Below are 22,056 nucleotides of genomic sequence, written 5' to 3' on the forward strand. Positions count from 1 at the left end.
ACTGTCTGCCTCCTAAAACTGTATCTACCAGAGACAAATGAACACAATGAGTCAAATGGCAAGGTTCTTGAACCTGCTAGCAGCGTCCCTCTGCAGCTGTCAGGCCGCAATGCCTAGGGCTGGGCGTCGTGTGAAGCGGCAGCTCGCCTCCAGGCGTCACCTCACGGCGCTTTCCCGCCTCTGGCAGCGGACCCGCCTCGTGCCACACCCAACATGGTGGCTCTGCCCGCCTGCCACACTCAAGATGGCGGCCGCTCCGCTGTGCGGACCGAGGCAGCGTCCGCGCTCAAGATGGCGGCCGGGAGCGTACTTTTCCCCTTCCCCTCACTGCCTTCCGTTGTGCTCCGCGCTTATGGCGTCGGGGGGAAGCGCGGGGCGGCTCTTGTCTCGCCGCCGGAAGCGGCGGAAAGCTTTGGAGAGCGGACTCGGCGGAGCGGAAGTCGCTGAGGTGGACGGAGGTGGCGGCAGCGAGCGACGATGAACAACAAATTCGACGCGTGAGTCGGCGACGCGGCCTTCCTCGGCCCCCCCCCCGCTGCTTCGGGGGGCTGCGCGGACCAGCTCCGTGCCAGGGGCTCCCCTGGGCCGCCGCCGCCGCTTCGGCGCCGGTCGGGCAGGACGCGATGAGTCACGGGGCTGCGCACAGCCCTGTCCCTCCCCTCCGAGCCCGGCCTGCCCCTGCTCGGGTGCTGCCGCCTGACCCTGAGGGGATGCGGCCCCGAGGGGTGGGGGTGGACGTCCGGTGGCCTCGTTAGTGGCGAGGCATCCCTCACCGCCCGCCGCCGTGGGGCCGGCCGGGGAGTTGCGGGCCGCCTTTTGGCCCCGCTTCTCGCTCGTCTTTTCCGGACATTCGCAGGGAATGGGGCGGGTGGAGAGACTCTGTGGGGCGCAGGGCGCTGTCGTGGTGTCTGCTCGCTCGAGGGGCAGCTTCTGTTGGGCTCTGGGGCGTGAGGAGCTGTGTGGGAGAGAGTCAGGAAAGTTACAGTGAAGGGTCTCCATGTTTGCCTCCTGAGTAGTAAGTGATTTTGACTGTAGTTGGGATTTTCTGTGGCAGATCTGTGTCTAGTATGAGCTGCCTGCGTTTGTTCTAAAAATGCATATTGTTGCTCCCTTCCGCATAAAAGCGTGTGGCTAAGATGCCTGTGATGGGCTTTGGGCATGCAAAGTAGTAGTAGTAGTTTTTGTGTGTGGGTTGTCAAGCATAGTTTTATAAATGCTGACAGGGCTTGTACCATAGAGAAGCCGAGAAGCAGAGACTGCTGGGGCTTGGTATGAAACTTATCAGCTGTGAGATGCAAGACTTACTTTCTTTGTTCTTTTTCTTTATCAGATTGAAAGATGATGATAGTGGAGACCATGACCAGAATGAGGAGAATAACACACAGAAAGACAGTGAGAAGGAAAAGAATGATCGAGAGAAACCACAGAGTACTACCAAGAGGAAGGTACAATGGTGGCATCTGCATTTCATCGCTAGGGTGTGATGTGAGAGTGCTAAAGAGTCAGCCCTCAATTCAGGGATAAGGAAAAGATGTCTTGGTGGGCTGTGGTTACTTAATGCACTGTTACTGTTGTAATGAAGGCAGAGGGTCTGTGTTAGCATTTGGATAATTTGGTGTAGATTTTGAAGGTGTATAAGCTGAGGAATTAATGTTCCCTTCACAAATGCAGGTAGTACTCTGCCAGGTTTTTGAACAGAAATGAGATATAAAGCTTTATTTTCCCCAGGAATCTTTTGGAAGAGGGTGTGAGGGAAGGACTGATTGATGGGAGAGTAGTGGCTTGCAGTTGGTTTAACAGGCTGTTTGTACCACTGTTGAAATAACTCTTAAAGATGGGTGTCTGTACGTGTAGCATATTTAAGAAAACATATATCAGACCTGTTTTGTGTTTTTATTAACCTTGTGCTTAGGAAAATTATTGTCTAAAGTAATGTAATCCTTAAAAATTTACCATAGACAAAAGGAGAGTACAGATTTAAGCTCTGGTAACTACTGTAACAATAATAAGTGATACAAAACAAGGGCTTTTTGGTTTAGTTTTTTTTCCTGTCAGTTTTGACTCTTGGGTAATGAGTTCTCGTTAACCTCTTTTGTGCTGATTAGAAGTCTTTTTAATCAGAAATGAGTGTTTTGGAAATTGAAAAATGATCACTGCCCACTTCTAGTGATGGGTCTGCCAAAGCTGACACAACGAGTTCTAAGACTAATCCTTCCAGAGTGTTGGGGTGTTGGTTGCTTAAGGGAGTTGGTGTCACCGAAGAGTTATAATTGCTTTTGAATCATGGTTTAGTATAAATGGGTTTTGTTCTTCCCAGAGAAGGAGAGTCTTTTTTTTTTTTTTTTTTTTTTTTTTTTCCCTTAATTTAAAAAAGTTAAAACTCTAACATTGCACTTTTTAGTTTATCTTTTTTCCTTGGAGACAGGCACAGTTAATGACTAAAGGAAAATTTAGTAATACTGCCTCTAATAGTTGCAAGGGTTGCTTTTTTTGTGTCACTATTCTGAGCTTAATTTATTATTTCCTTAGCCATGCCTGCACTGCAAATTTCTAATATTCTTTGAAATAGTCAGCTGCTGTTAGCTTAATGGTCCATTTCAAACAATTAACAAAGATAGTGTTTCTCTGTGAAAATGGGGATCAGTTGTTTGTTTTACAGTCTGAGGGCAGGAACATGTGGACTTCTGATGCTGTGAACGTAATTTTCCTCATTCCCCTTTTTCAAGGAGCATATAAGGGGGTAAGCAAGCTTTTCTGTTCTGCAGGCTGTTGTCCCAGGGCCAGCTGAGCACCCCTTGCAGTATAATTACACCTTCTGGTACTCCAGACGAACACCCGGGAGGCCTACCAGCTCACAGAGTTACGAACAGAACATCAAACAGATTGGCACCTTTGCCTCCGTGAGTATATCCCTGTTGCCCATGTGTCACTTGGGCATGGTGTGGTCATTGTGACTGGCTTGCTCCCTGTGTGCTAGGTGTGTATGCACATGCAGGCTGTGCTCTTGTTCTCAGGAAGAGGAGAGTGGGTGATTTGTCATTACTTACATATGAATTCTTGAATTACCTACAGGAGGTGACATGTCTTAAGCAGTTCTGTGCTAGATATCTGTGCCCGCAGTAATAGCGGTAGCGGGAATAATAATAGAAAATTAGAATAACTGCCATGTAGCTTAAATCTGCTAGCTGGAACAGAACTTGACAGGTGGATGAGAAGAAAGATACATCTTTTCTGGATGCAATGTAGGTGTGAAGCAAAGACTGTATAGTCCATCCCCCCCTCCCCCCCACCTGTATTTCCACCACAAACAGTGTGTTTGGCACAAGCATCTGGTGTGCTGTATATGGAAGCAGCTGGTGGCCTGTTGTCTGTCTGGAAGTGATAACTGAGGTACAGTTTGGTGATGCAGTGAAGTTTGTTAAAAGGCAAACTGCTCTCCCTTTCCACTCTTTGTGGTTGTTTATTGCTAGAATAAATTGAGCGTACCCTGGAAAGGCAGTGTTGGGTTGTTGCATGGTACCAGCAGTGTAAAACCATCATTAAGACCCCAAGATACATAAGCAAAACATGTCTCCATTGTAGAGGCACCACATACAATACCATTCTGAAGGCTAGGAAGTCTGTTGGCTGCTTGCTTTTTTATTTTATTTTTTTTTAAATCTGGTATTTGTCCAGATTTTTCAGGGTCCCCTGCAAATGCTAATTCTGCCCACCAGTAAATATATTCTGTAATGTCAGAATTTGTAAAAATATTCCATTATACCTTCTGGACGCTGCAAAAATATGCCTGTCCAAGCAGCTGGGTTGTGTGTCCTGCATCCACACAGGGTAAGAGTGGGAGGAATAGCTCTAAGCCTATCATCATGGGTAGTTAGTGCTCCTATTCCCCTCTTTGAGCAAGTACTTTTAGTTCATTGAATGAAAAATGAGGCTACTGCTTGATGATCTGGCAATAACTTTTCAGTCCGTTAAATCACTGTAGACTTAACATTGTTTTAGCTCCTTAGAGGAAAAACTGCACACATTATGTTGTCTGCTCTTTGCTGCAAAGAATTTGTGGGTCCTATTGTAGGTTGGAAGTGCTAGAGTTTAGTTAGGATGGAGAGAGACTGGCCAGCAGATCTGTTAATGTGTTTGGTTCCAAATTCTATTCGTGGAGGAGGAAGAACAAGCTTCAGAAAGGATTGTCTGAACCTAGATCTGGGTTCAGATCTATACTTTGCTTTTCCATAGAAAGCTCTAAAAGCTTTTAAATGCTAACCACTAGAGGGCCTATTCACTTGGTGTAAGAATGTAATTTCCACACTGCATTTGGATGTGTCTGACAAAAATAGATTGCTGCTGACCCCACCTCAGTCTTGGTTCATAATTTTATTGGCTATAAAAGCAAATTCCTGCTTGGATGTCAGAGGTCAGACATTGGAGCAGAATTCCAAGTGCTGACCAAGTCATGAAGGTCTCTGATAAAGTACTTTGTATGGTGTCTGACCCTTCCACCTTCACTGCTGGTCTGCTTTATAGCTATCGTCTTACTGAGTGGGGTCCTCTGAAAATATGGAAATCAGTATAATCTCTTCCAGTGCCTTGTTTTGCTTTAAAGATCCAGCCTCTCTAAAATCCTTTCTTATTGAGAGAATCTGAAACAATAACTATGTTCTTTTTAAGAACTCGAAAACATAATTTCCCTGCCTTCCAGCCAGATTGTCTGAAGTAGACACAGGAGTGTCAGAATGGAAACTGGTCAAAGTGAAGTGGTCCAAGTGTACCATGGCAGGTTGTAAAAGGAAATAAGAGGTATTCAAATAAAAGCTCTCAATGGTTCCTTAAGATCTTAAACCAGCACCAAAATGTGTCTGTTGTCTTTAAACCTGAATACAATAAAATTAAATACAAAAAGTGTCACATTTGGAGGCTCCTGCAGCCTCCACAATTGCAGAGAGCAGTGGTTAATGCAGGGCTGATGTGTATAGTGTAGAGAAGCTTGGCTGTAGCTGATGCACTTGACAGATATCCACTGATTGAAAGTTTGGGCAGTAGGATTTACAAGATACGTTTGGAGCTGTTCTCCAGAGCAGCAGTCATCTTAGCACAGATTTCTTCAGACAAACACCAGGTGACTTTGGAGGCACCTGTTGACTATTTCAAGTGGTCATGGAGCCAGTCAGAAACAGGCATCCAAGCTCTGATCCTACTGCTGCCGTCTGGGTATCCTAATCAACACCCTTGTGACAAGAAAGTAGAACAGAAGAGGAGAATATGGCTCTAGTCAGCTGGTGTAGAAAGGGAAGCCTGTTTATGTAGGAATCTTGGCTGTGAACAGTTTGAGCAGCCTCATTGTGTGGTTCGTGTCATTGCAGGTGGAGCAGTTCTGGCGGTTTTACAGTCACATGGTACGTCCTGGGGACCTGACAGGCCATAGTGACTTCCATCTTTTCAAAGAGGGGATCAAACCCATGTGGGAGGTGAGTTGAAGCTCTCATTTCTGCCTTAATATTTTCCCAGAGTATTCTGGAGGGAGCCTTCTACAGTGAAGGCACTCTTGCCATTACATGGAACTCCAGGCTGCTCTTGGGTGCAATCCTTTCTTCTGAGTTTTCCATAAACTTGTCCTCGGAATTCTGACCCATGTAACCTAGCAGTTCTGTGACCTGCTGGCAGAGGAGAGGGAACATGCAGGGAGCTGCTAGCTGCACTCCCCCAAAGGTTGCAGAACTGCCTTTGCCTGTGGGTCCAGAGGATCTCTGGACAGTGTTGCCTGGATCCCAACAAAGGGGGGAACCCCAACTAAGCTCGGTGCCTCCTTATATAGACACTTTCCCTTTATTATAGCTTTGTCCAGTGGCAGCAGTGTGGGGCTTTCCCCTAGAAAGGCTGGACCTCTGTAAGTGGAATTCAATAAAGCTGGTGAAAAACCCTTCCTTGTCTGAAAAAGGAGGGTTGGAGAGGTGCATGTGGTTAAAAACATACAGCTGTATGTAGAGCTGGTGATGGAAAGAAGACTTAGGCCTTCATTTGCCTTTTTTGTTCCAGGGCACTTAGTTTGCTTCTGTTCGTTCTTATCCAAATCTGTTGAAGAAAAAAAAAAAACTTTGCCGAGCAAATCATTCTTCTAGTTCCTGGCCTGCTTCCAGCAATGACCAATACCATTCGCAATATGAGGATTTTATGTGTTGCTCTGAAGTACCTAATTATGCTGCTTGGTCCTGAGAAATTTATATGTGACCCTAGTTGGCAATTATTTTAAGCAAGGTGTTTTATAGCCAGTTACTGCAAATACAATTTATATAAAACGTTTAACCCTCTTCGGACTTGTCGTGAGATATCTGCTCTGATAATGTGTCAACCAGAGAGTCCACAAGTTAATGATACCAGAACTTCTATAAAGCATTTGCCTGTAGCCATTTTAAGATGCGAGTGGAGAGTTTCTTTGTTTTTTTCACTTCTGGCCCCACTCCCTTCTTGTATTTATAGAAGACGACCTGGATCTTTCTGCTGGCCTTCCCATTGCTGCTTGCATTGTAGGGCTTTGTTCATGCTCCTTTCTCTTCCAGATTAATCCTTACTTACTGTCATTCTTGTAGGCACACATATGCATGTATGTAGCGGATCTTTTTCTGGATCCATCTGTGCCTTTTCCGGATAAAGTCAGAAGCACTAAGCATAATGTTCCCTGGTGATTTACTGGGCTGCAGATCATTATTATTCTGGTAAAGGGAAATCAAATGCTTGACTGAACTGAAGCTTGTTTAAGCCGAAAGAAAACTAACAATAACCATAAAACACACAATACAGCATCTGCCTCCCAATCACTGTTCTCTTTCTAGCCTTTAACCTACTTAAACCACCTTTGAAATATTTTGAGCAATACCATTTTCTCTTCTGACACCCATTAGTCACTGTGGAAAGTTTGAGGAGTTAATCCCAACTTAAAGGCCTAGACAGCTTAATTCTTTCAGCATGATGTTCACAACTTGGAAAACAAGGACACTTAATCAGAAAGTTGTTTGCATCTCATGGGAGTATGCCACATTTCTAGAACTTACGTTGATTTGGATTTTTCACAGTGCATGTGGCTGCTGTCATGGTTTGTCCAGAGCTGACACCTTCCCCTTCGGGCTTTAGCACATACCTGAAAACTGGGATTCTGGTGAATGCTGCCATTATACTGGTACTTCTGTGTTTGCTCAGGATTGCTTCGTTAGCACTTGCTGTCTGAGAGCACACAAATGTTTAGTTCTATCTGTGCCCTAGAGGAGCCTTAAGGCTAAAATAAAGTAAACTTTGTTTCATTAAGAAGGGTTGGGCTGCCTTGCCTAGCATCTTTAAGGTGTGTCCCAGCTTGGCAGAGGGGATTGCTGGTGATTTGGCCAGGAATGTCCTGTGTTGTGCAGTCCCCTCTGAGTTATCCTTTGTTTCTGTCCTAGACCTGTCTTCCCTTTCCCTTCCTAACTGCCACCTCTTTGACTTGTTCCTACCTCTCGCTCTCTGGCTTTGGATGGAATTTGTTCCCCTCTCACCTTGTAAGGTTTCCTAGCTACAGTGTTGTACAAGAGAATGCCACAGCGTTATGCACAGAGGAGGAGCTGCTGTGTGACATAGGTGTATGTTCTGTGAAACAGGGGAGTCTGTAGCAGTTTTCAGCTCTTGCAGGTGCAACATGGAATCACAATATTGAGGTGATGAACTGAGTGCTTAGCATAAATTTTTTTTCTTTACTGTCTGCCCTCTTTTTTGATTATTTCCCTGGGTTGCTGCAGTCTGGACCAAACATTCAGATGTGTGATAATGTCAGTGGTTCCCAGAGGCTGGACTGGTCCTTTCTGTGTTAACACAACTTGTGAACCCATTCCTGGAAACATGGAAGGGAAGTGTTTATCAACTTTTAAATATCACTGTGCAAACTCTTTCCCTGCCTTCCATGTTCTGTGGTGAGGGTTTTTTCCTGTTTTACAAGCAGAACTACATATGCAGAGGATTAAACAAAGGGGAAATTGGTCTCAGATTTAGGAATAGTTTTAGGGTCCTTGCCTCTGGCTCTGTGCAGAAGGGTAGGCTGATGTTAGTCTTTGCTAGTGGGATCAAAACACTAGAGCTCAAATCTTCAGTGCATGGAGTTTCGCCTGGAATGTTGAGAGTCACTGTTTCAAATACTTTGTATTCAAAGTAAGCGGTATGCCTCTGTCTGTGCTTGTATTGGGGAGAAGCAAAATGTTTTTGCTTGAAAATACCTCCATTCTGTCCCTTGCCCCACCCAATCAATATCTGCTTCTGTATGTGGCTCTGCTATCTTGTAGGAAGCAGAAAAGTAGCTAGAAGAAAACAAATCAATTTCTTGCCCCTCTTCCTAGGATGATGCCAACAAAAATGGTGGTAAATGGATTATCCGTCTGCGAAAGGGCTTAGCGTCACGATGCTGGGAGAATCTCATTCTGGCAATGTTGGGAGAACAGTTTATGGTGGGGGAAGAAATCTGTGGGGCAGTCGTCTCTGTCCGATTCCAGGTAAGTGCTTTTGAGAACTGGCATGTACTTCCATTTGGCAGGGCTACAAAAAGTACCATCTGCTTACCCCTCACATCCTGTTCTGTAGGAGGATATTATTTCGATATGGAACAAGACAGCCAGCGACCAGGCCACGACAGCCAGGATACGCGATACGTTACGAAGAGTGCTCAACCTACCTCCCAACACCATCATGGAATATAAAACACACACCGATAGCATCAAGTACGTGTGGTGGCAGGGGGAGGGCCTGCTGCTGGTTGCATGCATGCTTGGGCAATTTAATGCAAATAGCAAGAATTGGAAGAAGTGCTCATGTGCATTAGGGCTGTTCACTGCAAACAGTAATACAAACAGCAGCATTTGTTGCCAGTGCACTTTGAAAGCCAAATATCTGTGTCATTATTGTGCTGTTTTTAGGGATATTTGGTTCTAATATTAAGATCTTATTTTTTTTGAAGTGTGTAGTCCAGGCCTTTTTTAGTTACCTGTCCAGCCTCTCACTTGTGAGATGGGCAGCCCAGTGTGGGACTGGGGCTTGATGTATTCAAAGACAAGATTGCAGTGGGGGGGGGACAAGATCATTTGAATAAATAGAGATTCTGGGGAATAAAGTGCGGAAGCTAGCGGGGATTTATAGTGCCATTAGACTTATAAATGGTCTTGGGAAAGTGCTGTGTGAATTTACAGTGCTGTACAAATGATTTCTAATCATAATAAATGTCGTATATTAAGTCTTCTAGGCCCTGGTGACAGAGGCTCTTTAACAAGACTAGAAGATCATGGTACACAGAGAGGACAGCTGTATTTTTAAATAAACCTATTATAGCTTACCATACCAGGCCATTCAGGGTGACTTTTATTTCCTACAAAGTGACGAAAAATTGCATATATGTATATATAGTTATTAGTTAGAGGTGAATAATGTATTTTTTTTTTCTTTTTTTCTTATGCGTATTATAAACTAATACACTGATTAGGTCATATTGGTTAAAGTAACACTTGAAAAGGTGTACCCGGAAAAAGAAGTGAAACAAATTAATAAGACATTGACAGAGCAGTGAGCTTTCTGATTTAGCCAGTAATCAGGGTGAAAGTACCTTTCATGACTTCCTTTCATTATGCTAGCTTGTCCTTTCCACATAATCACCCAGTCATTAGTGTGCTGTCAAACGGTTTAGTGAGATCAGTCCTGTTTTTAGCAGACTGCTAGCTTCAAGTTGTGACCAATTTTGAGTGTGGGTCACTAGCAATAATACAGAGGTCTCATTTAAATTGCCTGTAGTCATCTAGTGTTCCATGTGGCCCTCCCTCCTGTGTGCGTGGGGAAGAGAAAGGAAGGAGAGATTATTATTATTATTAAACTGAATCTTTTCCAGGCAGCTTTGGTTTCTAAAAGTTCCCACTTCTGTTCTTGAAATCTCATATTCATTATTTTTCTCATGCACTTTCTGCCGGGAGAGGGCACTATCGACTCTGTCCATGTTATGAGATAGCAAAGTGCTCATGTGGACACATAACAGGATATTTTACTCCTGTTCAGCAGTAGCAGACTGCGGACTGTGGTGATTCAGCTTTGCGGTGGGAGGTGTTTGACTTCTCTCAGTCGCTGTAGGGAAAGCTGTGTACTGAGCCAACCGTCCTAAACTGTGGTGGTGGTTTGTGTAGCAAGTTTAGAATGGAATTGTGGCCTTTGCCTTACAAGCTATCGCCACCAGCACTTCCTAGCCCCGAGAATGCTGCTATAGCAATGTTTGTAACTGTCCTTGCTCTGGCAGGTGTCGGTCCTTGAGTGATGGTGCAGCCAGTATTGTGGTCTTATTTCCCTACAACAGTGTAACATGCCAAGCTTGCTGCCCTCTCTTCCTGCATAGCATCAAAGTTTCATTTTGTGCTGCTGATGTATGATGCAAAATGAGCTTGTCCAAGAATAACAGGTGTTTGAGGAATCAAGTTTAGTAGCTCAGATTACAGCTGGGAGCAATTCTTAAATAGGGGTGGGCTGGCTTGTCTCCCATGTATTCATCTGTGAGTAGGAGGGATAGTCAGGGGTTGGTTTGATGGTGTCCTAGGGAGGTAGATCTAAGCAATTAACCTTCCACCATGTAGGGCATCATGAGAGCCCTATTTTTTTTTCAATTGCCTCGCTTGGGCTGCAGCAGTCAGATTGCAGTGCTGTCCGACATCTCCTTCTAATGGCACTGGTGTAAATTCAGAGCAGAACTGCTTGTCACTGGAGTTTCTGTGTAGTGATGCGTGGACCAACTTCATGTGCCTTTCTCGCCTGGTACGAGCAGGCAGCTAGCAGCAGCAGCTGTAGAGAAGTGACGGTGCCTGCTTCATTGACAGAGAAGAGCAGGACAGCCTCAGCTTTCAGTCTGACTCTGCTTGGCTATGCTTCATATCATTAAGGTTCTCTCACTAATGAAGAATCTCTTGTGTAACTAGTTCTATCCTCCATAAAGTCTGGCTCCTTTTCCTCACCCATCTATCAAGCCCTGTTGAAATACTGTCTGTCATGAATAAACTCCACTTATGCTGCACATGTACCATGTGATTTATGACTCGGGAGGGCTTTCTAGCCAGCACTCTATATTCACACTCTGGCTGTGTTTTATGAAAGGCTCTAATGGAAGAGCCATGCTGTAGGCTTTGTCAGGGCTGCCTTTCTAGGGGGGCTCGTGGCATTTTTCATTTGTATGGGCTGCATCTCTCCACTAGAGCTCTGCTCATGTGCAGGGTTTGATTGGCATTGATTGTGCTTCAGGGAAGGGAGCACACTTAGCAAGAAAAGAACAGGCGTTTCTCAAAACCTTGACTTTTAGGTAGTGAATTGACCTGGATTAGCTTTTGACACACTGTAAATGAACGCTTCTGTAGAAATTGCTAGTGTGCCCCTCACTGTGGAACCTGAGCCTTGTGTTTCAGGTTTTATATATTCTTTTTGTGATGATGCATTTCATATTAACTCATTTTTAGACACCATTTTTCATGAGTTGTCAGTGAGGCTGCGGCCCCCTTTGTTTCAGAAAGCGGTGGTGCTGCCAAGCAGCGTTTGAAAAGTATCTGTTGCTTCACAGCTATTCGAAGGAGCTATTCTGCATTCTGTCCTTTCTGCTCTCAGTGCTGGGGCTTGTGCATTTAGCTAGATAAGCAGATCTTTCATTGCAATTTTCCTGTGTTTGTCCTTTCTCTTGCTTGTGATATTGACAAGCTGCCTAAATCCCAGCGAGTGGAAGGGTCAGCCTAGTCTGTATTAATTTCCAATCTTGCTAGAAGAGCTAGAACAATCTCTTGGACTCTGCTTAATTCCAGGGGATTTATAGTATCTTAGGTCTTACAGTGCTGAGCACCTGAAAAGAACATATTTGATGTTTTATGGGCTACCTTGTTTCAGTAGCTGGAGAAGTTTCTCTTTGTTCCCTCGGAGGTGGACTGAGAGAGGTGCACTCAGATATAGTGAACCACTTAATAGGTTCTGTTCATCAGTGGTGTTAACCTTGGAAGTGACATGGTCCAGCAGTATGGACAGTGGCACTCCCTGTGGTTCAGAATTTAAAAAAAAACAAAACAAAACAAAAAACCTCTTACTTCCTTAGGAGGTGCACTTTCCTTTTTTGGAAAGCAGAATATTACTGTCCACAGCCTGATCATGTCTCAGTGAAGCCACTGAAAATATTCAGGTATCTGTAGCAAGTGAACTGCAGTTAGGAAGAGGGGTAAAGGAGAAGTGATCACTGTAAAGTTTGATTTTTTTTTTTTTTTTTTTTTTTTTTTTTTGTTGTTGTTGTTGTTTTGGTTTGGTTTGGTTTTGAGCATTGCAGCATGAAGTGCTTGGCTGTCTTGCACATACCTTTGCCCTGCCTGGGGTTATCAGCCTTTTTTTTTCCACACTGATAACTGTGTGGTCAGTGACAATCTCCTGTGTTGAGAGCTCTCACCTGCAGTACCATCCAGGAATCCCAGGCATATTCAACAACATTGCTTCATATGCCGGGAGAGACCAGACCCATGGCCATAGAGCTGGCTGTCACTGAGCGGACTGGTCTGGAAATATTTTGGTTGCTGTGTGACTTTATGGATCATCCTGTCAGCTCTAAAGCAAGGTTGCTTTTTCTGAAAACAAAGCTTCAGTTATTTGTAAATGCCTGCTGCAGTGAGAGCTGAGCAGGGTATAAAACTATCCTTTCCTTTCAAAGTCACCACTGATAACTAATGGGATGGCTCAAGTAAATGAGAAGAATAGTTGATCTTAATAGGGCTGGCACTGGGTTCATTTCACTCCAGGCAGTTGGAGGAAATTGGCCTCAGACTATATTTTAGTTAGGAAACAAGAAGATATCCTATGGAGGGAATAAGGGTATGCACTGTAAGAAGACTGCAGGGGCAAGGTTCTCAGGACAAAAAAGTGAGGAATGACCAAAGAATTGAGGAATGACAAAGAGAAATTCCCATGCAAGTCTCAGGTGTTGGGCAAGAAAATCAGCATTTGTGAGACAGTAAGCTGGTGGTGGGGTGCTTGTGGGAAGTCTCCCTTGTTGTTACATCAGAGTTCAGCTAATTCTGTAACTTACTTTTTTATAGCACTGGTTTCCATTTTCTTGCTAATCTCCAAGACTTTAGGAGAACTCCTCAGTGCTGTTGTCCTAGTTGTGTCATCTTTGTCTTTGTATCTTAAATGGTGTGGGCAGGGTTAACCTTGTCTAAAGTTAGATGATTTTCAGATGGGACCCATACACACTGTCTGATGTCTGTCAGTGGAAGGCAGGTTGCCTTGGGTGTTGCCAGCTCTAGAGAGCTGGGTTGTTTCACCCTCATTCCTGCAAGTCTGAGAGGAGGAATAAAAGCTAGGGAAGAACGATGAGGTTCCAGATCTGATAGCTGTCCTTTTCTCCTGAGTCTCTGCAATACTGGCTTAATTCATTTATCACTCCATTCTCCAATTCCAGTAATATTTCCAGGTGCTGCAAATCTAAGAGCACTTCCATAGACCTGGGCTTTGAAATGATGGATTCATTGATTCATTCTCTATCACCGTACTATGCTTTATTCAGAAGTATCTGTGACTTTGTAAAAGGCTTCCTTATCTTGGTGGCCTGTCTCTTACCAAAGAGGTGACTATAACCTATTTATTTCATGTTTCTTTTCAAGGAGGTCAGTTTAGATGTGTTCATTTCAAAATCGCAATGACTTCCCTATTTGCCTTTGCTGCAGATACTGCCAGATACATGAAAGAATTATTTCAGGCTAGAAGAATATACTAGATTTTTTTTAAAGCTATTAGTTTTCAGGCCTGTCATGAAGTTCTTGACTGGCTTTGAAGAAATCCCAAACACTCTGATAGAACATGGGGAGCATGCAGGAGGAGGCTGTGCTGGTTGGGACGCTGTACCTGCAGAGTGTAGCGAGTAGTTGGTGTGCTGGGAGATTGCACGCATGCTCGTGGAAGGGACAAACCTTGGTGCCTGTTGTGAGGGTAGCATGCACTCAGTCTCCTTTTTTAGCAGGGGAAGGAGATGATAAGGAGGCAGTGCTGTACAGAGAAATACTGAAGGGGAACTGCTAGAACTTAGAGATTGAGGGTGGTTGGAGAAAACAGCTAGTGGTGCTTGCACAATGCTGATTTGGAAAGTCCCTTGAAGCAGCTGTGGCTGTTCTTCCTCTTTTTGCTGGAGTCTCTGATAGTGGCATTTTTTTTCCCCCAATTTACTTGATGAGGGTAGAGGGAGCCCTGCCTGGGTCCTGACCCTGGGCAGCGGAGGAGAAGGTGGGAAGTTTCAACAGTTGTGGGTACAGAAGGGGTGTGGAAGAACAGCTCTGGCTGACTTTATTTAGCCTGCTAATGTTTCCATTTCCCATCTGTTCAGTGGGAATAACCTAAGTGTTGGGGATCAATTCACTGACTATCTGATCGCTGTGCAGACAGTATAGCAATAAGGTACTAAAAATGTCTATACATAAAAATAACCTCTTAGACTCTCTGGCACCATGCCTTTGGCACATCACAGGTCGTAAAGATTCTGCCAGACGAAATTAACTGGCAGCCTTGTTCAGTACGAAATGGAGAGCAGTTTTCTCTGCTAGCATAGTTTAGGTACATTAGGGCAGACACATCCTGGTGGATTTTTTCAGTCAAGTCAGCAGATAGTTGGAGTCATTAGTACTATGATATATATGAGGGTCTTGGCTTGAAAATTCTTGGCTGGAAGAGCTTTTTCTGTATGTCTGTGAGAAGGACTTGGCAGCTGAAGGACTGTGTGCATGATGTTATTGGGATGTTGGAACAGGGAATTCCTTGGTTTGAAGGGGGTAATAAATTATTGATTATGTTGACAAATAATCTACCCTTGTGTCCCTTCTGCAGAGAACAGAAGTTACGAGTTTGGGGAGAACTATGGGAGAGGAAAGAGAGAAGATGTGATTATGGGTGATAGAAATGTGGCAGAAATAGAAGGCATGGGAAGTTGGAGGGGAAGACACGAACATAGAAACTTTTTGACAAGGTTGGAGATGTGAATAACTTTCTAACCTGTATTCAGCAGCTAAGAGGGCTTGAGATCCAGAGTTTTTCTTTCCCCTAACTTTTTTCTGGAGGGAGACAGTTATACCCACAGTGTCTAGTAATATGTGCTGATTGGGTGACATAGGCAGTGTTCCTTTCTCTGGAAGATTTCTTGACCTTGTGACCTTGAAGGGTGCTGTGTCTGGGGAGACCTGGGAGGAGGGTTCCCATTTAGGGGCTTTTGTGCCACTGCCTTGCTTAGGATGAGCCACTTGTGAGTTTCTCTCCTCCATGCAACATACTGCTGTATGTCAAGCTGAATTGCAGATCTGACCTGGTGTACTAATGCACCACAGCTGCTTTCTGTGTGCTGTCCTGTTGCATCTACAGCACCCTTTTTTGTCTTTCTCCCTCATGTTTCCTTCGACTTCAGGGGCTCATGTCTGAGGGTCAGCTAGAGATATCATGTATCTTTGGACTCCCATGAATGACTGTTACTCACTGATCCATCCTAGTCAAGATCAGGAGGATTTTGAGCTACCACAGGTGGAGGGAGACTGAGGAGGAAACAGCCAGCTGTAGATAAGGACTCTCTGAGGCCAGCTGATCACCTTGGTAGTCCACAGGAGCCTGTGCTTTTGGGGCACTATGGAGATTAAGTTGCTTCTTGCAAGTTTTGTCAAGGCATATTTGAACTGGGAAGAACTGGAGTGTTTTGCCACTCACCAGGCTTGTACTGATGGTGCTGAAGATTCAATTATCTTTAGGATTTCACCTTCAGTGCTTTCAAGAGGGATTTTCTGCCCTGTGGTCTGGGAGGACAGTGTCACAATTTCCAAGCTGTACACCACAGTGACAAGCTTCTTGCTTGTGCCCTCTTTGTTGGGTTCTCAGCAAGACTATGTATGTGGGGTACAGTCCTGCAGTGTGTGTGACAGGCACTCAGCCAGCGTACTCTGTGTTTATTTGGGCTGTGACTTTGCTGGGAAGGAGCATGTGACACCTGAGCTGCTTTTGCAAATGCTGATTGGGAGCTTGACTCTCTGAGGCTCAGGTACGAGCCAGACTGGTGGTCTGTTTTTGTCACAGATGCTGACTAACACAGGGTTTCCATTCCTGGACTCTCCTGTTGTGTCGCAGTAGCCTGGTGAGGCAATGCAGAAAACAAGATGTGAGGTAGCTGCTAAGTACCAGCAGCAAAATCTGCAGGGTGGTCTGGGTTTACAACTGACTTGGGTTCCCTTTAAAGTCCTTCCAGCTCCATGGGACTCTCTGGGTTCAGTAAATGGCTTGGCATGTACTATAGGCACCAGCACTGTTTTGCTGGGCATGGAGAACTATGAGGTTCTTGGATGTGTCTGATCCCATAAGATAATAGTCATGCTCACATTAACCTCGGCATCTTTTCCCTGAGAGGGCTTTCAGTATGCTGCCTTTGTAAAACAGACAGCAATTTTTCAGTCTGCTAGCTTTGTCCATCAGTAACATTCTCCACCAGGGAATGCAGCGTGAGGCCTGTTCCTCTAACTTATCTGAAAACATTTTCATTTCAAATAGCTGTATTGTTTTTACTGGGTCGGCATTAACAGTGCAGGGTAGCAATAGAAAATGAGACTTTCTAATAACAATTGGATTCTGCTGCCTAATTGAAGAATTTTGTAATAACTAAGCCATGTGGCATTAAAAGCAGCCCCTGTTGGGGGGATTACTACATATGCAGGTATGTGGTGAAGCATGAGGCTGGTAACTGGCTGAGTTTAACCAGCCAAGGAACGTGATAATCCTTCAGAAAGACGTAACATTGGCTATTTTATTAGCAATAGGAAATGGATATTCCATTTGTGACTGGGAAGGTCATACCTGTCTCTGGGTATTAATGTAGCTATATCACCAGCAGCCAGTGGGAACGCTTCATGTCTGTGCAGAACGTTAAAGCTGCCTTGCGCTGTCAGATGTTTGGCTGGGTTTTAAGGATGCTTCTATCCACTAGGGCTATCAGAGAATATTGCCTTGCTCTCTGAAGACAAGTGCCTTTCAAACGCCATTGAATGTTTCTGCTCTCGTTAAAAGTTAAGAAGCCTTTGATCTGAAGTGCTGTTTTTTTTTTTGTTTTATTTTTTTTTTGTGTGTTTCATTTTTTTTTTTCCCTCTGGCTTGTCAGGGCCTGGGAGGAATTTCATGGCCTGGTGAACAGCAGTGGCCGCTGATCGAACGCTCCCCCTCCCTCTGTCACACCCAGGGTAGGGCCTCATCTTTCTTCCTATGTGACTTCATGACATACCTCTCAGCTTCCAACCCCCTTCCCGTGGGCTGGCATGTTCTCTTGCCTTATGGGCCTGGTGGTTGGCCCATTGTGCTATTGGCTCTTTCCCAAAGGTCAAATTTTTTTTTTTTCTTTTTGACCAAAGACACCAACATTCACCGTGGCTTCTATTCGCACAGCATTTTCTGTTGTGGTGCTGTGTGCTATTTTGCTGATGTGTCCTTCTCTGTGTAAGGCACTTGTATTCCAGACCTGGTCCCAGGAGGCTGAGAGGTATGTCTTCAGCTTGGGTTGGTTACCTAGGTTTGACTGTAAACAGATATGGAGTGGTAAATGAATGCTAAGCACATCCATGTGATGGACACTGAGAGAGGTGCCTAGAGCTTGGCATATGTGCCTTTGCTCTTGACAGTGGGCTGGAGCAGAATAAATTTGTCAATAAAAGCTTATTGAGGAAGGACACACAGTAGCTACTGTATTTAGAAATAGTAATGCTGTGGCTAATGAGATGAAACCACCTGCTACTTCTGGTAGTGGCAACTGACCGTGTACAGAGAAAATAGCCAAGGTGAGCTCAGGACCGTTGTGAGCCTTGCAGTTCAGATTGCTTTTTCCCTCCAGTGCCCACTTCCCTGATGTCAGGCCCTTTCCTTAAGAAGGACCAGCAGAAGGCATGGTCATGAGAGTTGTGTTTGGTTGTAGCCAAGTGGGATTGCCACACTGCCAAGTGCCAGAGCAGAGGAACCCATTGGAAGGAAGCATTACACTGTCCAGTTCCCACCCCATGGTGGAGTGTAGCTGCTCCAACACAGCTGAGCTCTGAGGGGCCACTGGGGATCCCAAAACCTCCCTCCACAGCTTTGGGCAAGCAGTGTTCCCGTAGCTTGCTCTGAAGTCCTGGGTGAAGATAATACCTATCTTTCCTCACAGATTCAGCTTTTTGTGAGGATCAATGGTTACAAAATGTTACACAGGCACCTAGTACTGTTGTTATTGTTAGATGACAATCAAGTGACCTTCCAGAAGAGGAAACCAGTTTACTTCATGAAATACCGGTCTCAGAAAGCAGTAAATGTACCAAGCGTGTAGGAAAACAGTGACAGAGTTGATTAAGCTCTCAACTGTATTGGGTTACCTATGCTGAGCCGGGAGAGTAGGGATGAGCAGAGGGCCTGGGACACCCCAATAAAGGTGAAAGGCAAAGAAATGTAGAAACCTGTCTGAGAGAGAGCTAACCAAAGTGTGCTGTCCCCCTGAGGTAGATGACGCACGTGAAAGTACAGTATGGGATAGAAAGCCAAACCATCATTGCAAATTAACTGGAATCCAGTTAATGAATCCTGAATCACGTTCCCAAATGGCGGCATGGCCTACTCTGCTGGCAAGTGCAAAGGTGAACCCCAGTCTTCTGCAGACGACCTCCAGCATGGTTTTTGCTGTCATGTCACAGCAATGTAACTTGTTTAACTCTTTACAGAGTGTTTTTTAACTTCCTTCTGCTCCTCCAGCCCGCCTCCTGGAGGTGTTCCAACATACGATGTGCTGTGATATTACAGCTACTGTGCAGCTCTTGGCAGCACACAATGCTATCTCAGGGATTTAAGCAGGTATTTAGAGTCCTGCAAAGCACCTTGCTTCTGAAGCTGCTGCCTTTTGCTCTTCAACACAGCTCTATCAATTTGGTGTGATCTGTGCTGGGGCATCCCTAGGTATTTGGTTTGGGCAACTTACTGCCCTGTCCCTGTTACAGGAAGAGCTGCCAAACCTAACCTCTCAAAATAATTGTGATCTTATTTATTTCCATATGAGTTTAAAAAAACCACACCAGCTTTCTATTAATGTGCCTTTTCTTTGCCCATAGCTGCTGATTACAGGCTAGTAATAAACATTCACACAGATTTTTGTAACCTGCCTCATCTTTGGTTGCTGCCATGTGCTGCAAGACTATACAAATGAAGGTTGTGGACCAGCAGTTCTTTCTTTGTCAGTAGCCCCTGCAACTCACATGCCTGTACTCATGTGAGTAAAAGCTGCTGAAGAAACTCTTCTATTTAAACTTGAGGGAAATGTCCTTTTCAGATTACATAGTCTTTTAACGTAGGAGAGACCAGAGAGCTAAACTTGTTGACAGCATGACAAAAGGAGCCTAAATACAAAGGACAGAGGCAGGAGGAGGTTGGACTGACAGTATATTTGTGCTCCAGGCAGAATCCCTGAGGACAAAAGTCTGGGAAGCGAGAGATCTTGCAAGTTTGTTTAAATACCAGAATCTTATCAGGGAGTTTTCCAGTCTGTCATACTTTGCTCACAGGAGATGATGGGTAATCATTCCCAATTAATGGGGATGAACCAGGATCCCTGTTTTCCAAGTGTTGTGGAGCAGCAGGTTGACTTATGTGAAAAGTCTCTAGTTAGAAAGCAGATCTGCTTAGGAGATTTAACGAGCAGTGATTTAAGTGACTTACTGGGATGGCAACACTGGTAGCCATGGTGGGTGGAATGGAGGGGTGCTGTGATCTGAAGGAATGCACACCTTTAACCTCTTTCTTCCCTCTGTTTTCCAGGGATAATTCAAGCTTTCGAAACACAAAAATCACATTGTGAGAACAAGAGCTGGCACTAAGCTCCTCTCTCCGTGTTGAAAGCACTGAGAGGTCTCCACCAGTGCCCTCCGACCTCTGAAGGGACTCATGGGCCACTCTCTCGCACTCTTCCTCCTCGGAAGGATCCATCTGAAGCCCTCCAGCAGCGGTGACAATAGAGGCTGATTTTGTCGTACACAAACTTTTTTTTAGCAGTGGGGCGGGAGGCCAACCTTTCAATTAGCAGCGTGCCCTTGGGGCCGCATCTTGCAGCACTTTCCTCTCTTTCTCTACATGGCATGCAGGATCTCTCGGATTCTGCCTCAACGTCAGAGCCTTTTGCTGAGGGATACCAGTATTATAAATCTCTCTGCAGCTGGGAGGAGCTTCCCGGTTGAGAGTCAGCCCTATGGTTTTCAAATGCCCCCTTTCAGCTCTGCCAATAAATTATTGGGTCTCTTTGTTTCTTTCAGTTTCTCTTTTTTTTGGCTCTGTCTAAAAATCGGTGGGATGGTATTTCTCTAGGCTCTGGTAAGGCCTCAGACCTGCTTCTGCCAGCTTTGTAACGCATCTTCCCCTGAGCTGCCCACCTGCATGAAGCAGCAAAGCACCCCAAGTACCAGAGGTGGCCAAAGTTCACTGTATTTGTGGCATTATATGGGCAGAGGAGTTAGAGATGTAACATCTTGCTTAAAAAGATTAGCTGCTTGCTTTGTCTTTGTTCCTTCTACATACTCCCTGGTTAGCAGTGCCTTGTACCCAGCCCTGTTTGTCGGGGAGGGATGCAAGCTTCCCTTAAACTAGGACAAAGAGATGTTTGGTGTCACTTAGTTGCCTTGACTCTGTCTGTCTTGGTGGAAAGCCAGCAGTGCTGCCCTGCGTTGAATCCAAGGAAAGGCTGAATGCAGAGCTATGCATGCTGCTGGGGTGCACTGAGGGTTGCAAGTCTCGGGCTATCTGGGAAACTAGACCCCCAGTGGGTGTAGCAGAAGAAGGTGACTGTCCAGGTTGCCGCTTGTAGCTGCATGAAAGCTGTGACCAGAATTGGGGCTGCAAGTGACCCCCTGTCTCCTCTCCTTTGGGGTGAGGCTAGACTGATGGATTGTTGCCTAGAAAGCCAGCATAGCTGCAATTCGGATGCCACAGAAAACAATAAGAGCTAATTATTTCCTCTGATTCTGCTTGACTACAGTGCTAATTGTACTCATTAACAGCTCCAGCCTTTTCCCCTTATCCTTGGGGAATTGCACAGTTGCCTTTCGTTTTTAACAGAGCCTTTGCATCAGGCTCAGGAGGAGAGGCTGCAGTCAGAGATGGGGCACATCTCCTGCCCTATGTGCTCTGTGCAGTCCCCGTGGAGAAGGAGCTGCTTGGGCCAATTTGGTCGTGACCACAGAGCTAGTCGCCCGTGTCTGGGACAATTACCAGCCTTGGGGACTGGGGGACCTTCAGCCTCATGACTCCAATTGCAAATTCCTCGTGTTATTATTGAAGTTTAGACTGAAAGCAGCCAGGACCAGCAGAGAAAAAAGTTTAAAATATTCAGTCTTCTGAAGGGCTTGTTTTCCGCATTGAGGGTGTCAGTCCTAGGCTGCCTCTAGAAACATTCAGCGCACTGACAGCGATGACTAACTGCTCCCCGTGGTCAGGCATTTTGTGCCTGCTGGAATCTGGCTGGGCAGGGAGCAGGGCACTTCCGCAGGCTGTGGCGGCATCCCTCTCTGTTCCTCAACACCCCATGGTCCTATTCCTGTTCTTGCCACTTGTCTGTAACAGCTTTCAACCAAATGTTCTTTTCCAGACACAGTTTGTTTTCCCCTCTGCAATCAGGTACTACTATGGCTGCTACTTAAAATTCCTTTTAAATACAACTCTCCCCTGCTGCTCTCCGGTATTTGTTAGGGGGGATTTAGTTGTAATTACATTTTGGCAATCTAAGCAAAAATAGCCTTGCAAAGCAAGGCTGAAATACTAGCTGTAGGCTCCTTTTATTCACAGAGCATTTAGCTTCTTGCAGATGACATCACTTAGGGCTTTAGTCCTGTTGTTGTGCCCAGCTGCGCGTCACGTCCACCTCTGCTATTTCATGTACTCGCCCACTTCTTGCCTCCGATGCCCTGCATCTAAGCTGGTGCTGATGAGTGCAGGCTTGCTATTAAATCTGAAAATGCTGCAGTCCTGCTGTGTTCACCCTGAAATATACTTTGT

General features: G+C 45.2%; 1 protein-coding gene across 4 annotated transcripts; it reads left to right on the forward strand.

Annotated features, from left to right (window-relative positions):
* The first annotated feature begins 380 nt into the window (after positions 1-380).
* Positions 381-20,317, forward strand: EIF4E2 (eukaryotic translation initiation factor 4E family member 2). Of its 4 annotated transcripts, none has more exons than XM_032982447.2 (8): positions 381-497; positions 1,331-1,445; positions 2,766-2,900; positions 5,358-5,462; positions 8,349-8,501; positions 8,590-8,726; positions 17,165-17,243; positions 19,831-19,874. In XM_032982447.2, exons 1-7 carry the CDS (start codon positions 478-480, stop codon positions 17,208-17,210), a joined length of 711 nt encoding a protein of 236 aa, XP_032838338.1. In that variant the 5' UTR covers positions 381-477; the 3' UTR covers positions 17,211-17,243; positions 19,831-19,874. The 4 variants fall into 4 exon arrangements, 3 of the variants coding, with proteins under 3 accessions (XP_032838338.1, XP_032838339.1, XP_032838337.1); XR_006165734.1 differs by lacking the exon at positions 381-497 and adding an exon at positions 17,412-17,539 and having other exon boundaries at positions 1,293-1,445; positions 19,831-19,856; XM_032982448.2 differs by lacking the exon at positions 17,165-17,243 and having other exon boundaries at positions 19,831-20,317.
* Positions 20,318-22,056: the final 1,739 nt, after the last annotated feature.

Source organism: Tyto alba, unplaced genomic scaffold (assembly GCF_018691265.1).
Source record: "Tyto alba isolate M040663 unplaced genomic scaffold, T.alba_DEE_v4.0 Super-Scaffold_10, whole genome shotgun sequence".
Lineage (NCBI taxonomy): Eukaryota > Metazoa > Chordata > Aves > Strigiformes > Tytonidae > Tyto > Tyto alba.

What these genes read in the sequence shown, in the direction of transcription:
- EIF4E2 (XM_032982446.2), top strand. Translation starts at nt 1,293, where the DNA reads ATGCAAGACTTACTTTCTTTGTTCTTTTTCTTTATCAGATTGAAAGAT. An exon ending in AGAGTACTACCAAGAGGAAG is followed by an intron (nt 1,446 to 2,765) that starts GTACAATGGTGG and finishes TCTGTTCTGCAG; the next exon opens with GCTGTTGTCCCAGGGCCAGC. An exon ending in ACACACACCGATAGCATCAA is followed by an intron (nt 8,727 to 17,164) that starts GTACGTGTGGTG and finishes CTGGCTTGTCAG; the next exon opens with GGCCTGGGAGGAATTTCATG.